The sequence below is a fragment of the Eupeodes corollae genome, chromosome 3 (assembly GCF_945859685.1).
Source record: "Eupeodes corollae chromosome 3, idEupCoro1.1, whole genome shotgun sequence".
NCBI classification, from domain to species: Eukaryota; Metazoa; Arthropoda; class Insecta; order Diptera; family Syrphidae; genus Eupeodes; species Eupeodes corollae.
The window spans coordinates 97677961-97696984 of NC_079149.1; the positions used below are offsets into that span (position 1 = coordinate 97677961).

The following is a 19024-nucleotide window of genomic DNA, read 5'->3' on the forward strand; positions in this document are numbered from 1 at the left end:
ACAGTTGCAAATCATATGATAAGTGGATGGTATTTGTGGAAGGTAGGTGAAACAAATTTTGTAGAGCGACATCTATGTGCTCAGAGCGAATGTAATAAGATTTTAAACTGACTGTTATTTTTGAATTTGTATTTTTTATGCAATAGCTTTCCTGTTTACATTTTTGAACTGAAAAGCAACAAAAATAAGAAAACTGTACATACATATATGTCAAAGTTTTAATTATTTCTCGAATTCAAATTCCATTTATGCAAAAATTGAAGATAGAATTCAATCGCGCAATGAGAAACATAAATCTGGAAACTTCTTTTGGTGTTCAAATTGTGTCAAAAGTCTTATAAAAATTCGTATTTGCGTAGTGAGTTGTGGGAGGCCGAAGGCTGTGAAAATCCCAATTTCTTTTTTAGTTCAGAGGAGAGCCTGGAACATTTTATTATTATAATGTTTGAAAAAATAAAATTCCTAAGTTTCACCATATTTTCACCGAACCTACAGAATTGCTAGTATAGCGTTATGGAATAAATGACACCAACGCGAAGTTAACAACTGGCAGTCCATATCTAGTAGGTCGTGTGCTTGTTCAGAACACGCTCTATGAGCTCAGATTAAAATAACTGAGCAGACCGAGTTGAATGTGGTACAAGCCTTATAAGGTGTTCACTTAGAAGTTCAACCTTACTGGAATTGTAGACTCCACCGTTGATTCCATCTCGGGAATTCTTTATTTCTCCGGTGCCGTCTGGATAAAGAGAGGTGCCTTCGTGAAAACACCCCCCCCTTTCTCTCGTTTGTTGCTCCAGACAACTTTCCATTGGGGTTAGAAGCCAAATTCGTTTGTGTTTTCTTGAGTGCACATGTCCATCTTTTCAAGAAGATGGGTTAAGTGGTCAATGAGGGCAATACCAAGTAAATGCTGTCATCAAAAAAGGACATTGAACAACGACGTCTTGGATAAAACGTCAACTTGGACAGCTATAACTTTGAGATAGTTGAGGGCTTTAGGTTGAGAGTGGAGGAGAAGGTGGAACGATGAACTGGTTAAGAGATTTAAAGTCCAACGACTTACTAGTGCTGCAGCCCGGAAGATCTTCGAATCCAATCCCGAGGGATGCCACATGCAGGTGGAAGAGGACCTCAACCAAGTTGGCGTGCGAAAATGGAGATAGCTAGGTAGTGACTGAGCTGGCTGGAGACGTAAGTTGATCGCGGCGCAGGTCCGCCCGAAGTGTATAAATAAGACCGAGTAAAATGCGGAATATAAACATCAGAATCTTCATTACCAATTTTTTGAAAAATTAAATTGTATGCTTATCATCCTCAATTTCTTGAAAAATTAAATTGTATGCTTGTTTGATTTGTAATTAGTTTTTCAATTTCAATTAAAGTTTTGAACTTTACTTCTTATTTCTATAGAAAAAATAACAACTAAAATGACAAATGTCAAAATAAACGGTGATTTTTTAAGAGCTTGAGAACTTTTTTTAAAAAAAAAACGCATAAAATTTGCAAAATCTCATCGATTCTTTATTTGAAACGTTAGATTGTTCCATGACATTTACTTTTTGAAGATAATTTCATTTAAATGTTGACCGCGGCTGCGTCTTAGGTGGTCCATTCGGAAAGTCCAATTTTGGGTAACTTTTTCGAGCATTTCGGCCGGAATAGCCCGAATTTCTTCGGAAATGTTGTCTTCCAAAGCTGGAATAGTTGCTGGCTTATTTGTGTAGACTTTAGACTTGACGTAGCCCCACAAAAAATAGTCTAAAGGCGTCAAATCGCATGATATTGGTGGCCAACTTACCGGTCCATTCCTTGAGATGAATTGTTCTCCGAAGTTTTCCCTCAAAATGGCCATAGAATCGCGAGCTGTGTGGCATGTAGCGCCATCTTGTTGAAACCACATGTCAACCAAGTTCAGTTCTTCCATTTTTGGCAACAAAAAGTTTGTTAGCATTGAACGATAGCGATCGCCATTCACCGTAACGTTGCGTCCAACAGCATCTTTGAAAAAATATGGTCCAATGATTCCACCAGCGTACAAACCACACCAAACAGTGCATTTTTCGGGATGCATGGGCAGTTCTTGAACGGCTTCTGGTTGCTCTTCACTCCAAATGCGGCAATTTTGCTTATTTACGTAGCCATTCAACCAGAAATGAGCCTCATCGCTGAACAAAATTTGTCGATAAAAAAGCGGATTTTGTGCCAACTTTTCTAGGGCCCATTCACTGAAAATTCGACGTTGTGGCAGATCGTTCGGCTTCAGTTCTTGCACGAGCTGTATTTTATACGGTTTTACACCAAGATCTTTGCGTAAAATCTTCCATGTGGTCGAATAACACAAACCCAATTGCTGCGAACGGCGACGAATCGACATTTCACGGTCTTCAGCAACACTCCAGAAACAGACGCAATATTCTCTTCTGTACGCACTGTACGCATTCTTGTGGTTGGTTTAATGTCCAATAAAGTAAACTGAGTGCGAAGCTTGGTCACAATCGCATTAATTGTTTGCTCACTTGGTCGATTATGTAGACCATAAATCGGACGTAAAGCGCGAAATACATTTCGAACCGAACACTGATTTTGGTAATAAAATTCAATGATTTGCAAGCGTTGCTCGTTAGTAAGTCTATTCATGATGAAATTTCAAAGCATACTGAGCATCTTTCTTTTTGACACCATGTCTGAAATCCCGCGTGATCTGTCAAATACTAATGCATGAAAATCCTAACCTCAAAAAAATCACCCTTTAGTTACGGTTACGTGTTTTGTTTTTCTAGAACATACTTTGTTCAGAGAGTCCTAGGTCTATATGTTCGGACTTTCTTTAGAACTCTTTTCTGAGGTAAAAAGTGCAGAAATTGTTAAGCTAAAATTTGCTAAAAGATTTGTTTGACACATTTTCTCATATGTTTAAAGATAGAAGGCAGATAGTACTCAGATAATTTTCTGATACGAACTGTTGATAAGAAATCCAATGAGACTGTGATCACATTACGTTCATTTTAACATTTCAACTTGTTACCTTCTATTTTAGAATTTTCAAGTAAAAAGAAGTTACAGTTAGGAGACATTAAAAGATTCGTCTCAAAAGAATCATATCATGTCTTCCATGATATATACATTTTAGCTACTCCTAGTACGAATAACTAATTTTTTAGATCTGTCTTTTTACCTGTAAAATCACTAGTTTTGCCTATCAAAAAAATAGACATTTGCAGTCAACTGCATTCTTTGAAAAAACAAAATTTGAACTAGGAAACTATAGCTAAGTTTTCCAAATGTCATAAATCTCAAACTTGGAACCTCTACCTAAAGTCAAGGGCGGATCCAGGATTTTAATCAGGGGGGGGGGGGTCACGCGCTTAACATATAGACAAGTTTTTACTTACCGCTTAAAAATGTTCTTTAAATTAAGTTAACAACATTTAAATAACATAATGTTTATCTCAACCTTAAATGTACACATTTCAAGGGCTAAAGGGACAAGTTTAGTTATTAAATTATTTTAGAGCACTATTGTGCAGTAACATATAGTCTAACTATTTAATTTATAAGACCTTCTTAGGTATAAAGCATTCAAAAATTCTAATAGTTTTCTAAATATGCCATATTTAAGAGCAAAAAAACACAATATTTTAGAAGGTTTTTATAGCTTTCATGGAGAAATGTACGAAATTGCTTTGAAGCTTTGCTTTCTTTTTTGTTGCCATTTATATTAAAGCGAAAAATGCTACAAAAATTCTAAAACCCAGAAATGATAAAGAATCTGATATCAAGAATTTTCTGGCTTTTTTTGACGTAGTTTTTTCGGGAGTCTATTATTACTTTTGCTATCAGTCTGCTTACTCGTAGATTGAGGCTGATCCTAGGAAATGTTTTGATCTTTAAGTAGCCAACAAAACTTAAAAATTGTAAGGAACAAAATTGTTGGTTCTTAAATTGAAGAAAATTGGTGCATTGGTGCCCAGCTGCAATACCTCCAAAATAAATTTTTCTCAAAAATTTAAATGCCATACAAAAATAATGACATTTTCGATCATACACAATCATCATCAATTTGAAAATTTGACCATCGACAAGAGCTTGCATTAGAAGACAAGATTATTGAAATCTGTTGATTAAGTTCTTGAGAAAATTTGAAAACAAAATATGGCCTTATGAGGGGTAGAAGGGTACCCTTCTGGAGCAATACCAAAATATGTTTTTCTTGTAGAAAGAACCGAAATAAGAAAAAAATAGAGAAAGTTAAAAAAAAATCTATCGCTTTATTTTTGTAAAAAATTAAATTTTCGAATCAACACCAAAAAATTTGAATGAGGACTGCTGTTATTTTTAGTATGAAAAATTTGAAAAAAAAACGCCTTAAGCTAATCGGCTTAGATTCAATCGGCACATTGGTTTAGGCTTTAGGGGCCAGGACAGACAGACAGATGGATGGAATGGGGGCCCCACTTTTTTGACTTTTCTACCATTGTAATGTCATGTTTGATTCGTAAATTTTTACGAATGCTTTAGTTTCTATATGCCTAGTTCAAATATGTCGGAAGTAAGAATCACTTCACTGTTCACTGTTTATGTGCATACAAAAAATGAGATGGAATTGAAGGCTAGTTTCAGGAATTTTAAGGCGACTTAATATAAAATTGAAGATCTCCTATTCAAGCTTTCTTCTTAAGAACCTAAACATTTGCTCTTTTTCTTGGGAACAAGTTTTATGAAAATAATTTAAAGCATTACTTTAGTTACAAAAATTTTAAACGTTTCATGACCCCTACGACCACCCCCTCCGGATCCGCCATTGCATTCATTTGATCGTGCAAAAACTTCCAAAAACAATGTTGTATACGAAACTCTCCCTAGGCAAGTTATAATTCCATCACGACTTGTATTTCGTTCGGTAAAGAAATATTTGGATATATATATACAAATATTTCTTTACTGCCACAAAACATTATAAAATTGTAAAGTTCAGCTTTTACTTAAATAAAAAACACATGATCAGCTGTCATTTTAACATCAATGTATTGATTTGATAGTTAGGTAGATTTTTTGGAATAACTTTCCAGTCAACTTTCTAATAAAGTTGCCTTAATTGAAAAGCGAACCAGAGCAATGAGGAATGTTTTAGAAACTTGCTTAACTTTCAAGTCTTTAATGTGGCTTAAACCTTCCTCAGCTGTTGTACTTTCCTAAAACTGAAATGTTTTGTATGTTGTGCTATCATTTTTTTCGAAACTTTATCATTTTTGAAAGAATTGTATTCTCTCCTTTCGATGATTTCTGAAAATCTTAAACTACAATAAATTAAATCTATAAACTAAAAATAATATTTTTTAAAAAAAGTACAAATTTATTCAGTCTAAAATTTTCTAGTTTTAAATTAAGCATAAATTACATTATTTATCATTTCTTCTTCACTCATCGGTGGAAGATTTCTTGCTCTAAAATTATTAAAAAAATACTTCATTGGGCTGTGTGGACACGAAACCATAAACCGTCTAACACAATCCACACCATCTTCAAGAGCCATTTGAACGAAGTCATCGCTTTTGCTGTCATGGTTTGTTGGAATACTAAAATAAAAAAATAATACATTTTAAAAAAACAAGCCTTTGACTATCAATTATATTTGTTTATGAACTTGACAGGACTTTGCACTAAATAGCACATACAATCACAGATATTTTAAGGGTCTAATATGACTTACGTAAAAATTATTCGTGCAACATCATTTATGAGCGATTCTCCTTCTGGTAGTAGCTCCGTTTTAATCTCGCAAATGGCACGCAAAATGCAACTTCTCAAACTTATTCCCAGCCTTTAAAAAAGAATTGTTATTGTAGCTTTAAAGGTACCATATACCACATTTCAAAATGTCATCAAACATGTCATCATATCTGTCACATTATAACTTTACATTTTCGGCGTTTAAACACTTTTGACAACTACTTTTTAGAACATGGATCAATTTTAATTCAACCATGGTTTAGGGTTAATAATTTATAGCTTAAACTGGGCTTGAACCTTATTTAAATCAACGATCTTTGATGATGACATTTTGTCATGTAATAATTACTTTTTTCCAAATCCTTCAATATGTTCAAATATTCCCCTACGTTCCCGATACTCTCGGTGTTCGTGCCATACCGAATTTACATTATTTTTGAAATGCTGTGTTTTTGGAGTTTGAGGACTTTTGATGCTAATGTTATTTTTTAGAGGATATTGATTCCATTTCTGATGCATTTTGTTTGTATGCTGTTTCGAAAATTGATTGTAATTTCTCCTGTGATTGTTGTATGGATTATAATAGTAGTTATGTGTAGGACTCTTATAAAAAGATTTTCTAGAAAGAAAAAAAAAAAAGAAAAATAGATATTTAAAAGGAGAACTATTTTTTGATAGATCTAAATAAATAAAATATTATAATATAATCTGTCAGTCTTCAAAATTTGATCCTTTGGTCAGTTTATGTTTTTGAGATCTGGGAGATTTCTCTATCATCAGAAATATAAACAAAATTTGTCGGGTGTAAAAGTTGCTCCTTTTTGCTGTCAAAACAGATTTTTTATGAATTCATTTCTTAAACATCGACTGCGAGTACTCCATTTATAATTTACTCTTCAGTTCTGTCAATTTGACTGAGAAAACTTAAAGAAGTCGTATAGGGGAAGTGGGGGCAAGACCGCACATTTAGTGCTTTACTGCCTCAAGAACTGTTATAAAACATCTTTTAAGGAAAATAAAGTCTTTATTCACTAAGTCTTACATTTCATCTAGCAACTTTGATTATTATAATAAATAAAAACTTATTCAAAAAAAAAAAAATAAAGTTTTAAAAAAACATCGTCAAATCGCCCTACCAATTTTTTTTGGGGCAAGACCGTTTTGACCCTCAAAATGCAAATTATTATTTGCAAAAGTCACATACAAATATGACATCTTCATCTTCTCTAACTCCAGCGCAAGCTTCATGAGCCCAGACAGAACACATGGTACATTTTATCCAGCCATCAGTTGGGTTCGATTTGGAAAAAAGCTCCAGACAGAAGATGCAACTACAATCTGCAGCACCAATATCCTCATCCTCACTATCAGCAACATTCCTTGAAGCCTGTTGCTTTACTTTTTTTGTGGTTTTTATGGTGATTTGCTTTTTTATCTTTGTTAGCAACTAGAGCTTCCAGCTCAGCTTTATATGGTGAACTTGTCAAAATTGCCGTTTTTCCCCGCCTTGTCTTTCTCTGAGAACAAGTTCTCTTTCCAGAAGGTAACTTAACAAGCTCCTTTGGAGAAGATAAAATGAAGGCTCTAGTTCCTGACATTGATGGAGTGTTGTCTAAGGCAGCTAGAGCATCGACGAAGTCTGTGTTAACAAAGTTTTCCTGCGTGGAAATCATTGTTGTTGCAGGTGGTTCAATTGAACGTGCCCTTTCAAGGGGTGCTTCAAAAACATCTTGTAATGTTTAATTTGTGACAAGTTCTTCAGCGACTTCTGTGAAAGGCCTGTTTGTGGTTTCTGCTGGTTCAAACATCCAGTCTTCATACACGTCACTATTTAAAGTCTTCTTAAATGCGTTAACTGCTGTCTGAATGATGGCAGATTTCATGTAAGCGACGCCAAATAGTTCAGGAATTTGATACTCAGTAACCATTGATGGTGAATTTGTTCGCTTCTTGTTTTATTTGAATTATGACGAATAATATTGACTTAATGGTGCCATAAACGCAACGTCTAGTGGTTGCATTCGATGCGAACAATGGGGTGGAAAGCATAGAACAACAACATTTTTCTCTCGAGCCTTGTTTATTAATTCCAGGTTTTTGGTATGTGTTGAATGCCGGTCTAGTAATAGTAAAACCGGGTTATCCTTTGTTGGATTCGAATGTTTTAAAAATGGTCAAACCAAGTTAAAAACAAATCTGTCTGCATCCAACCACTGGGATGATAGACAGCAATTGAACATGGTGGAGCTTTCTCAAGTATGTTTACATGTCTATGCGCTCTGACTCGAGGAAAAACGAACAAAGGCGGTATAAACTGTCCAGAAGCACTCACGCAGATTTTAATTGTTATTGTTTTGCCACGTTCTGCAGCAGTAAGAGTTCCAACTTTATGATTGAAATTAAAGATAAAGTATTGACGCTAAGAAAAGAAAAAGGAACTTACCTGGGGTTTTCATTTCTTAGCCAATACTTTTGATACTTTTTTGGGAACCGTTGATATGCCCGTTTCGTCGACGTGTTATAAATACGACCAGGTGTGAAGTGGTATTTATCCATTAATTCTGTCAACAGCTCAAAAAACTTTGCGACAGATACTCGATTGAAACCCATGGCTCTAGCTCCAGAGGTTCCTTCCGGCTTACGAAGGCTAATTTTAGGATTTCTCTTCAAAAAATTTTGCACCCACTTATATCCAGTCATCCCAGTTTCTTTGTCAAAATCGTTTTGTATGTTATTTCTTTCTGCTAGTTAGAATGCAAGTTCACGCAAATCCTTGATAGTTATGGGGAACAAACGGCTTTCGAGCTGAATTATATATTCAGATAATTCATTTTCTTGCTATTTTGTAAACACGGTTTTAATTGTTCCAAGAGAGCACTTTTTTGTGCAGTTTTCAATTGTGATAGATTTGTCGACAACTTTCTTATATCTGTCCCTTAGAGTGCTCTTAGGAACATTAAAGGTCTGACAAGCTTTTTTAAACCCCATCTCATTTTTAAGAACCGCATCAAGTGCAGGTTTCATTTCCGATTCTTGCCAAGACTGCCGCGTTGTTTTCCGAATGTAATTTCGTACCATATTAGACTAAAAAACATTTAAAAAAAAGACAGAAATTAGGAAAATATAAACCTGTCAGCTACTGAAAATATTGGGGGCAAGACCGCATAGGGGCATGACCGCCCATATGCGGTTTTGCCCCATTCGGATCGTACCGTAACTTATTGAATTTTTGGTTGAATTCTTTACTTTTCGACTTTTTTATTCACAATAAATGATGTTGAAAATGCACTTTCTAAATACTAAAGAGAAAAAGTTAATAATTTTAAGTAATTTACTAATAATAATAAACATTACATTGCAGCCAAACGCTAACGAACTGACGAAAAATCACAGAAAGTGCCGTAACTTCTCGTCTTCTCAACCGAGCTATCTCATACTGTTAGACATGATCGATCATACCAAAAGACACATGTTTTGTTAAAAAAGTGTTGCCATTCAAACTTTTTTTCATACAATATAGTACAAAAACGGTCTTGCCCCCATATGCGGTCTTGCCCCCACTTCCCCTAAATATAAACTGTCAAAACTATTTAAAAATTAGTTTAAAATCCACTAGAACACTTCAAACATTCAAATCGTTTCTGAAGTTTATTTAATTTTAATTTTTTGAGGTGAATTATTTTGGCGTCTCATAACTATTGTATCTACTTCCACCATCTTCCAACTTGATAGTTAAAAAGGGACAGCAAATTGAGAAATGGGTATCATCATACTCTTATCTTGTCAGTTGTGAAATAAATGTTATCACAGCTGTCACAGACGACATAAACTCATCTCTTTTATCAGCCACCAGGAAAACCTATGTACTAGATAGATAGATAAATTCTTTATTTTTTCATTACAAAGCGTACAATTTTTTATACTTAAGAGTAAGGACATGGCAATACTGCCTGAGATGACATTTCATATATGATTTAAAAATAAAAGAAATAATAGAAAAGCAAAAATGTTAAAATATAAAAAATAAATAAGTAGCTAAAGATATGAAGAAATATATTTATATAAAACAATAGGGACTATTCCTGACAATACATATATGGCGTAGTTGGGTGGTGAGTTAGGCAAACGAAATATCCTCTTAAAAAAGTTCCTTTGTACAGTTTCAAAAGCTTCGAAGTTTGTGTATCCGAAGACTTGAACGCCATATGCCATGCATGCATTTACTGTCGCGTTGAACACTTTGTACTTGGACGTTAAATCAACATTTTGGTTCGAAAAAAAACTTTGGCCACATTATGTTAAGTGCCAATTTAGCTTCGTTGCTTCTCTCCTTAGAGTGCTTTAGATAGCTTAAATTGTAGGCCAAGAGGACACCCAAATATTTAAACTCCTGTATAACCTCAATATTTAGAGACCATGTTTCTTCCACTCGCCTTCTCGATTGTCTCTTTTCAAATACAACAATCTTAGTTTTTTGGGTATTAATTTGGAAGCCCCAAGACTCGCAAAATGAACTTAGACGCATTTGTAGCGTGAAAAGATTATCAGCAAGCATAACTAGATCGTTCGCGTACAACAGGACTTTGATTATAATGTTAGCAAAATTAACTCCACCCGGAAGAAGATCGCACACATCATCTATGAACAGGGCAAATAATAATGGGCTGAGGATACAACCTTGAGGAACACCTGAAGTTGTTTCAAATCGATTTGAAAATGTGATACCGTCCCATACCCTTGCAATTGTTGACGAAATAAAACTTGCATACACTTGGAGAAACTTTCGTGACAAACCAATAAAAGAGAGTTTGTAAATTAAAGCTTGTCTATTGACTTTATCAAATGCAGCTTAAAAATCAACAAAGCAAGTGTATAATTTCTTTTTCCTATCTATAAATTGTTGAGCAATGCTTGAAATGGCAAAGATATGATACATGGTTGAAAAACCTGGGCGGAGACCGGCTTGAAAATGCTCAAAAGACTGTTATCCTCAATCCATTTCGTGAGCCTCTCATATAGGATTGCAGTAAAAGTTTTTCTTATTGAATTTAAAAATTGAAATACCTCTATAAGTTTCCACAGCGTAAGCATCCCCTTTTTTTAAAAATGGCAAAAATTACAGATTCGTTAAAATTGATAGGTACACATCCATCATTGTACAAAAGGACACGAGGTAGTTTTTGAAATCAATATTGCTGTTTTTATAAAACTCGACTGGTATACCGTCTATTCCAATTCGGGCAATGAGAATTCTAATTCCAGATCGTTGACTCTAGTATCAGGTAGCGAGTAGTCAAAGGAATGAAGGTCTTCATCAGCTGAGAGTAGAATTTTAAAATGAGCTGCTAACGTCTCAGCTTCTAAAGAGAACCTCATTCCCTGATTGCGCCCACCAAGTTCACGCACTGTCTCCCAAAGTATCTTTGAGTTTGTGCAGTTTTTCTTAGCCACGTTTTTGAAATAGGTGAAATTCTTAACTGAGCACATTTTTTTGAAATCATTATTAACGCGAAGATAGATGTTTTTGAAAAATTGAGAATTCGTCGTTCTAAACAGTTTTAAGAAAACAAACGAAAGTTTACGGCGATTTCTGCAATCATTATCAAACCATAAATTTTTAGCTTCAAAATTGTGTGTACTCTTTTACGCAAAAGGGGCTGCAGTATTTATAACCCGTTTTATACTTTCACTCACCACTTCAGACGAGACTGCGGATTGTTGGAGCAGAGATAGTAAGTGCCGAGAGATTAGGTTTCTATAGAGTGTAGCATTGTTCTCTGACCACTTCAGCTTATTAAAACTAGAAGGTGTAGCTAGCTGGTTTGGCTCCGTTAGCTCAATTTTAATAACAATTGGAAAATGAGCCGAATAATTGACAAGTGCAACTTCAAAGTCATCGATAATGTTCAGCCAGTCCCCTGCAATCGCAGCAAATTCAAACACGGATTGTCCCTGCCCGCTAACAAAAATGAATTCGCCACATGCATCACTATTAGAAGACCCATTTAAAACGAAAAGACCGAGAACTTCAAAAAATTCTGTTGAACTCCGCCCGTTATGGTTATAAATTGTATCTCTAGAACATCTACTCTCGGCCAGTGCTACTCGTAAAATATTAGCGGAGGAATTTTGATATTCACCAATCCTAGCATTTAAATCACCGTCGATTAACACATTGTCAAGAGAAATATTATTTATAAATTCCACAAGTTCATCGAAATCGCTTAGCCAATCACTGCAATTTAAATAAATAGGAATAATATAATAGTTTAGGTTGTTGCTAACCATATGAAAAATAATTTTAGATTCAATAATTTTAAAATTAATAAGATTACCAAATAAAGATTTATTAATCCCATATAAAATACTGGCTCTTCCATGCAAATTTGATCAAAAATTGCGGAAAAATCTAGATCCACAGATTTGATCTAAAACCAAAAGTAAATTAATTTATTTTGGGTAAACTTTCGTTTTGGCAAATTTTGATCAAAAATAAATTGATTAAACTTATCTATTGAAAACATGTCTTAACTTAACTACAAATGTCAAAATAGTCCCTGTAGAATTAACATTCAATATTAAAGATATTTTAAAGACTATCGGAGCAACTAAAATAAATGAAAAGTCTAATCAACCTGACAGTTCGTATCCGAGCAGAGTTAAAATGAGAATAATTATTTATTGACACTGAGTAACTTTGACAGGGATCACTTTAGACGTTTTGAAGTTGACTTACAAATGTTTACATTCATGCATTTGTTCTCGCTCCTTCTCATTTATATGGTATATCTTGTTTTCTCACCTGTAGAAATATTTCCGATTGGGATGATAGTTATTTCTGTTCCAACTATTTTGATTATACCACACAAAATGATCTAAATTTGGCCCTTTTGATATTTTATAATATTTATCCCAAGGAATTGAACTTGCATTAATAACACCAATATTTTCATTGTTTTCATTTTCAATATAATTAACAAATTTATCACTTTTCTTTTTTGTGCCTTTTGTTCGATTAGCAAATACCTCCAAAGGTTTTTTCCATCCGTCAATTAAAATTGGCACATCATAGAACATATCCACCTCAGTTGATTGCAAAACACCCCGAGGTGTTCTGGCGATAATGGCTTTTGACAGAACTTGTGTCAAAACTACAACGGCACCTTTGAAAAATACAAATCCTCGTTTCTTCCGAGATAAAATATTGTTTAAGGATTTTTCATAAATTGTACTTCGAGTATTTCTTTTAATAGGTTCACAATTTTCATATATTTTTGATGGTTTTAAAAAGTTGGCAGGATAATCACGAAATGCGTAAACGGTTAAGGTCACTTGCAATGCAATAGTGAGATAGAAAACCATAAACAACTGCATTTTTGTTCACGCACACCGCACAGAATGGCTTCAACTATAACAATGGACAAAAAGAATCATAAATTATGTCGCATGACAAAGATCAAATCATAATTATTTTTATTTATTCAAATATGCTTTGGAATCTAGTTCTTTGAATCTTTATTTGAGTTTATAATTTAGTGTCATTCCCGCAGTTCAACTCACGTGCTTTGGCTTTGCAATCTCAATCACATGATCTTTAGTTGGTTCTAAAATAAGACTTTTTAAATGTAAAGCTTCCGGACCAAAAGAACTTGAATGGAGATACAAAGATAGGAGTTCAAAATTTATTATATGTACATATTGATATTAATAATTAACATATGATGGTGATGCTATGGACTGAATGTCCATACAGCAGATGTCAACAACTGACAAGATGGCAAACAAATTAATTAGAACTGAATATTTAAATTAAAGCAGAAACTGTAGGGAGATAGTGAGACAAGATCAGTATATCGATTTTTGACATCTAACCATTGACGTATGTATGTATTCAATTTTGCAACTTCAGATTAAGATATGAAAATTGACGAAGTTTATTTCAAGCGAATAGTTTTGACGTTTCATCATTTCATCTTGCTCGGATTTAATGACAAGAAAGAGAGATATATATTTGTATCGTACTATCATGAAGAACGAACGCTCGACCTGACATCTTCTTACGACTTCCTAAACAATTCGTTCCACATGTTTTGCATGTGGAATGTATTGTGGTGGGAGTAAAAATGAGCGAGAATTCCAACATAAAATAATAAATTTCCAGATTATTAAAAAAACAGAAGATAGAGAAGAATGTATTCAAACTCGGCGAAAGTTCGAGGGAGACAATGCAAGACATTTTTGTTCTAATTTATTATTTATATTTTGTATAATGTTGTGTTTTGATTGGTTGATTGGGAATGAAGAAAATTAAAAAAATAAAACACAACAATAAAAAATAAGCATTAGAATAAATAAACTTTTTGTGGTTGCCAATTAGAAAAATTAAGGTTTTACCTACTTTGTTCGAATCATTTTCAAATAAGACAGATGTTTGTAAACCATGCTAATAATGGTGGGAACATTTTTTGTTTAGTTTTCTTTTAGAGAAAAATAATTAAAATGAATTTATTTTATTTACATCAGAAATTTCTTGAGAAAGTTCAAATGTTATTAACTTCCCATAGGAAGTTATTGTAATTGGTCCGATTTGTCGAATTGAAAATGTTGACATTCCAAGGTCCCTAGAGTCGAAATAAACGATTTTTAGAGAGATGTATGTGCGTGTGTGTATACGTACGTCCGTGAGTACGTACTTCCGTAAGTTCTGCAACTTTTTTTCGTCCTCCATAGCTCAAGAACCAATGGAGATATTGAGTTCAGATAATAATGAAGAATCATGCATAAAGGATTCTCAAACAAGTTGAGTGGGTGCTTTTTTTACCATAGCAAAAAGAAAAAAAAGAGGCTGGAATGCGACCCACACTGATAAATTTTCATCCCGTCTGTGGATTTGTCTTGCTTAAAAGTTTGTCTATATGTAACTCGTTTCAATTTTTACCAAATTTGCGTACTATTTTTGATTTTACTTTTTATGAAAAAACGGACTGCTGGATTCTTATATAAAAATTACTGTATATCGAAAACAATATTTTCTGTGAAATAAAATAAGTTTGAAGCCAATATTTCAAATTTTTGAAAAGATATTTGAGTCGAAAATCAATTTTTACCAACTTTTATACATTTTTGTTTAGGTTTTTATTTTTTGTAAAAAAACTGTCAATTCAATTTTTCTCAAAATTTTATCAGATGTCAAAAACATTATTCTTCGTTGCACAAAATTGTTTTGGAGATGAAATCATATTCTAGTCATAAAATTTTGGAGGTGGCAAATTTTTTTTTAAATGGTTTTTTTTTTCAAAAAAATATACTTCTTTGATATCACGTTACAATATATAATATAAAATTTAATTCAGGCCTCTAGCGTTTTTTGTTCGTGAGATATTTAGGGTTAACCAAAATTTTCACATTTTTTTCAAACTGCTATGGTAAAACAACCACCCACGCAATTTTCTTTCTGCATCTTTCTGCCTTATTTATTTGAAGTCGATACGCACGGACGTACGGACAATAACTTCCTATGGGAAGTTAATAATTAAAAAAAAAGTGCAAAAATGACGTTAGCGACTTGAGTTAAATTTTATATTATACATTGTAACGTGATACCAAACCAGTACATTTTTAAAAATTAAACGTTTTTCGTAAATAAATAAAAAAACGGAAAAAAAATATCCGTCCCCTCGAATTTTTTACCAACAAAACATAATTTTATCTTCAAAATAATTGTAGCAACGAAAAATAACATTTTTGGCATCTAGTGAAATTATAAGAAAAATCGAATTGACAGTTTTTGTACAACATATAAAAAAAAAGCAATACTAAAACTTGGTCAAAATGTACTTTTAACTCAAATACCTATTCAAAAATTAAAAACATTGGCTTCAAACTAATTTTATCTCACAGAAAATATTAATAGCGACATTTACCTAATTTTTATTAAAATCCAACAATTAAGTAATAAATTTTGATTTGAAATTTGATGTGTATTTCTTCAATATTGAGGTTTTTTGATCCTTATTGCTTAATTAAATTCCTTAAAATTAGAATGTCATTTTTGTAACTTGATTACTTAAATAATTAATTACACCTTACAAGCCAAAACCATTTGCCCTTTTTCCTAAGAACGCAAGAAGCAAGAAGAAGATAGTGTAGTAATCTTTAGCCATTTGTCCGTTTTTTGAAACAACCAAAATGAGGGTGGGGAGAATAGTAGGTTCTTAAACAAATTTTTTTACCTTTTTGGTTTAATACATAAATTTAACTAAATTATTCCCTAGAAACTTCCTCACATTTTTATCTACGCAACAACCTGCCAACCTGAACACATACTATCGTACTTATTCATGTACCTATTTTTAACTCCAAAAGGATAAATATGGAAAAATATGTTTTAAAATAGGTAAACATGCTTAAATTCTCATTTTTTCCAATTTTAACACAGTTGTTTCGCACTGCAAAATATTAAAGAAAAAAGTCTGAAGCTGCTATTAGAAGGTCAACGTAAACGGTCAATGCGTTAACTCTTTGACGTAAAATAGGCGTCATTTGTAGACACTGCCCAATTTTAACATTCTTTCACACCCTAATATAAAAAAAAGAGGCTCGATTGCGACCCACACTGATAACTTAAACTTCCCATCCCGTCTGTAGATTTGTATTGCTTCAAAGTTTGTCTATATGTACTCGTATCAATTTTTACGAAATTTGCGTACTATTTTTTGTACATTTTATTTTGTATGAAAAAACGGACTGTTAGATTTTTATATAAAAATTACTGAATATCGAAAACAATATTTTCAATATTTTCTGTGAAATAAAAAAAGTTTGAAGCCAATATTTTTAATTTTTGAAAAGCTATTTGAATCGAAAGTAAATTTTTACCAAGTTTTAGTTTTGTTTTTTTAGAGTTTTATTTTTTGTAAAAAAAATTTCAATTCGATTTTTTTTTAAAATTTTATAGAATGTTGAAAACAATATTTCTTAAAAGATAAAATTAGTTTGAAGCCAATATTTCAATTTTTGAAAAGATATTTGAGTCGAAAATCATTTTTTACCAACTTTTATCCATTTTGTTTAGGTTTTTATTTTTTGTAAAAAAAACTGTCAATTTGATTTTTCTCAAAATTATACCAGATATCAAAAACATATTTCTTATAAGATTAAATAAGCTTGAAGCCTAAATTTCAAGTTTTCGAAAAGATATTTGAATCGATATTCAATTTTTACGAACTTTGAGTAATGTTTTTTTTTGATTTTTATTTTTTATAAAAAAACTGTCACTTCGATTTTTCTCAAAATTATACCAGATATCTCTCTCCGTTGCACAAAATGGTTTTGGATATGAAATCATATTTTAGTCGTAAAATTTTGGAGGTGACAATTTTTTTTGTTCAATTTTTTTGATTTATAAAAAAACGTTAAACGGATTTTTTTCAAAAAATATACTTCTTTGATATCACGTTACAATATATTATATAAAATTTAATTCAAGTCTCTAGCGGTTTTGGTTCGTAAGATATTTAGGGTTAACCAAACTTTTCACCTTATTTTCAAACTGCTATGTAAAAAAACTACCCACGCAATTTTCTTGAGAGCCCTTTCTGCATCTTTTTGCCTTATTATCTGTTTAACAAAATTTATTTGAAATCGATATCTCTTCTGGTTCTTGAACTATGGAGGACGAAAAAAACGTCGTGAGCGTACGGACGTACGAACGTACGTACACACGCACGCACATACATCTTTCTAGAAATCTTTTATTTCGACTCTAGGAACCTTGAAACGTCGAGAAATGTCAAAATTTTCAATTTGACAAATCGGACCCCTTACAATAACTTCTTATTGAAGTCAATTTAGTTTTGGAACTTCGAGGACACAAGAAAGTTAATGTACATCATCAAGAATTTCCAGAAGATTCCGAACACTGAAAGCTTGTATATCAAAGCTTGTCTACTTCGTGTCATGTCAAATATTGCTTTAAAGTCGACGAAGAGAGCGAATCATTTTTTTATTTTTTTTAGCAATACTTGTCAATTCAAAGATAAGATCCATCGTTGAGAACTCCGACCGAAAGCCACCTTGAAACATGCTTAGAAGGTTTCTGTCTTCGATCCATTTTGTAAGCCTTATGATGAGTATGAATTTTCTCTGTAATTTACGGAAAAGCTTTTTCTACTAAATGAAGTATAAAAGTAAAATTCAACTTATAAAACTTCTTTGAAAATGCTATCGTTCTACAATATCTGTTGGCACCAAAGTTAATAAACTTATTTAAATAAAACACTAATCTTCTTTCATCATTAGATGAATTTATTTTTTATTTGATTTTTCAAATTCACTTTTTAAAAAATATTCATTATAATGTAATTTTTTAATTAATAATATATACTTTTAATATACATAATATATATTTTTTTTTTCATTTTATTTTATGTCCATCATTTAATAATAATAATTTATAATAATAATAATGTAATTAATTATTATAATAATAATAATTGATGAAGTTTTTAGTGATTTAGAAACAATTTGTCTTTTAATAATAATGTTTACAATTTTATGTGGGTGTTTTTGTTGTTATATTTTATAAAATATTTAAATAATGGAATTAGTTTCTGTTGTATTTTTGTTTATACCTATTTTGATATAACTTATAGTTTTTGTTTTTTATTTTTTAATTGTTATACAATGTAATGCATTATAATTATGTTAAATAAATATTTTTGTATTTATTATTATTTTAAATTAAATTTTCTTTTATTTTGTATAATTATATATAATATATAATGCTTTGACGGTATTCAATTCAAAAGAGAGCTTTCTGTAAAAACAAAAAGGCGACTCTCCCCTTTATATAGGTTGTCAAGCTCTTGGGTTTATATTCGGTTTGATTAGTTCAATTTAACAATACATAATAAGTTGGAATTAGATGAGCTATGTTAATGTTTGTTTATATACCTATTATGTTTATTAAAACTATGTATTTGGAAATATAAAAAACAAACAAAACAGTAATGAATGAAATCGAAAAAATAAAAATGAATATTTTGTCTTTTTATATATTTATATATTTTTATTAAATTTAATTCACATCTAATTAGCAGTACAGTAGATCTACTTATATTAATAAAATTGTATTTTTTTTGTTTCGTTTTTAATTTTTATTGAGTTTTCAACTCGATACTATAAACTTTTTTACAATTTAAAAAAGAAAAGTAATAATTTTTTGAAGTGTTATATTTGAAAAAAAGATATCTAATCCACTAACCAACATAATTTATAAAACTTACATTCT

The 19024-nt window shown here is 32.0% G+C and overlaps 1 protein-coding gene across 1 annotated transcript; it reads right to left on the bottom strand.

Moving 5' to 3' along the window:
• Positions 1-5375: 5375 nt before the first annotated feature.
• Positions 5376-13293, bottom strand: LOC129952137 (uncharacterized). Its single transcript, XM_056064590.1, has 4 exons — positions 12536-13293; positions 6083-6352; positions 5714-5824; positions 5376-5579 (listed from the first exon to the last, which is right to left on the bottom strand). Exons 1-4 carry the CDS (start codon positions 13105-13107, stop codon positions 5387-5389), a joined length of 1146 nt encoding a protein of 381 aa, XP_055920565.1. The 5' UTR covers positions 13108-13293; the 3' UTR covers positions 5376-5386.
• Between the last annotated feature and the right edge of the window lie 5731 nt (positions 13294-19024).

Bases quoted from the DNA above. Each gene is read 5' to 3' on its own strand.
- LOC129952137 (XM_056064590.1), bottom strand. From the start codon at position 13,107: ATGCAGTTGTTTATGGTTTTCTATCTCACTATTGCATTGCAAGTGACC. The intron at 6,353-12,535 runs GTGAGAAAACAA...TTTTCTTTCTAG, and splicing joins AATCGGAAATATTTCTACAG to AAAATCTTTTTATAAGAGTC. The intron at 5,580-5,713 runs GTAAGTCATATT...TTTTTATTTTAG, and splicing joins GTTGCACGAATAATTTTTAC to TATTCCAACAAACCATGACA.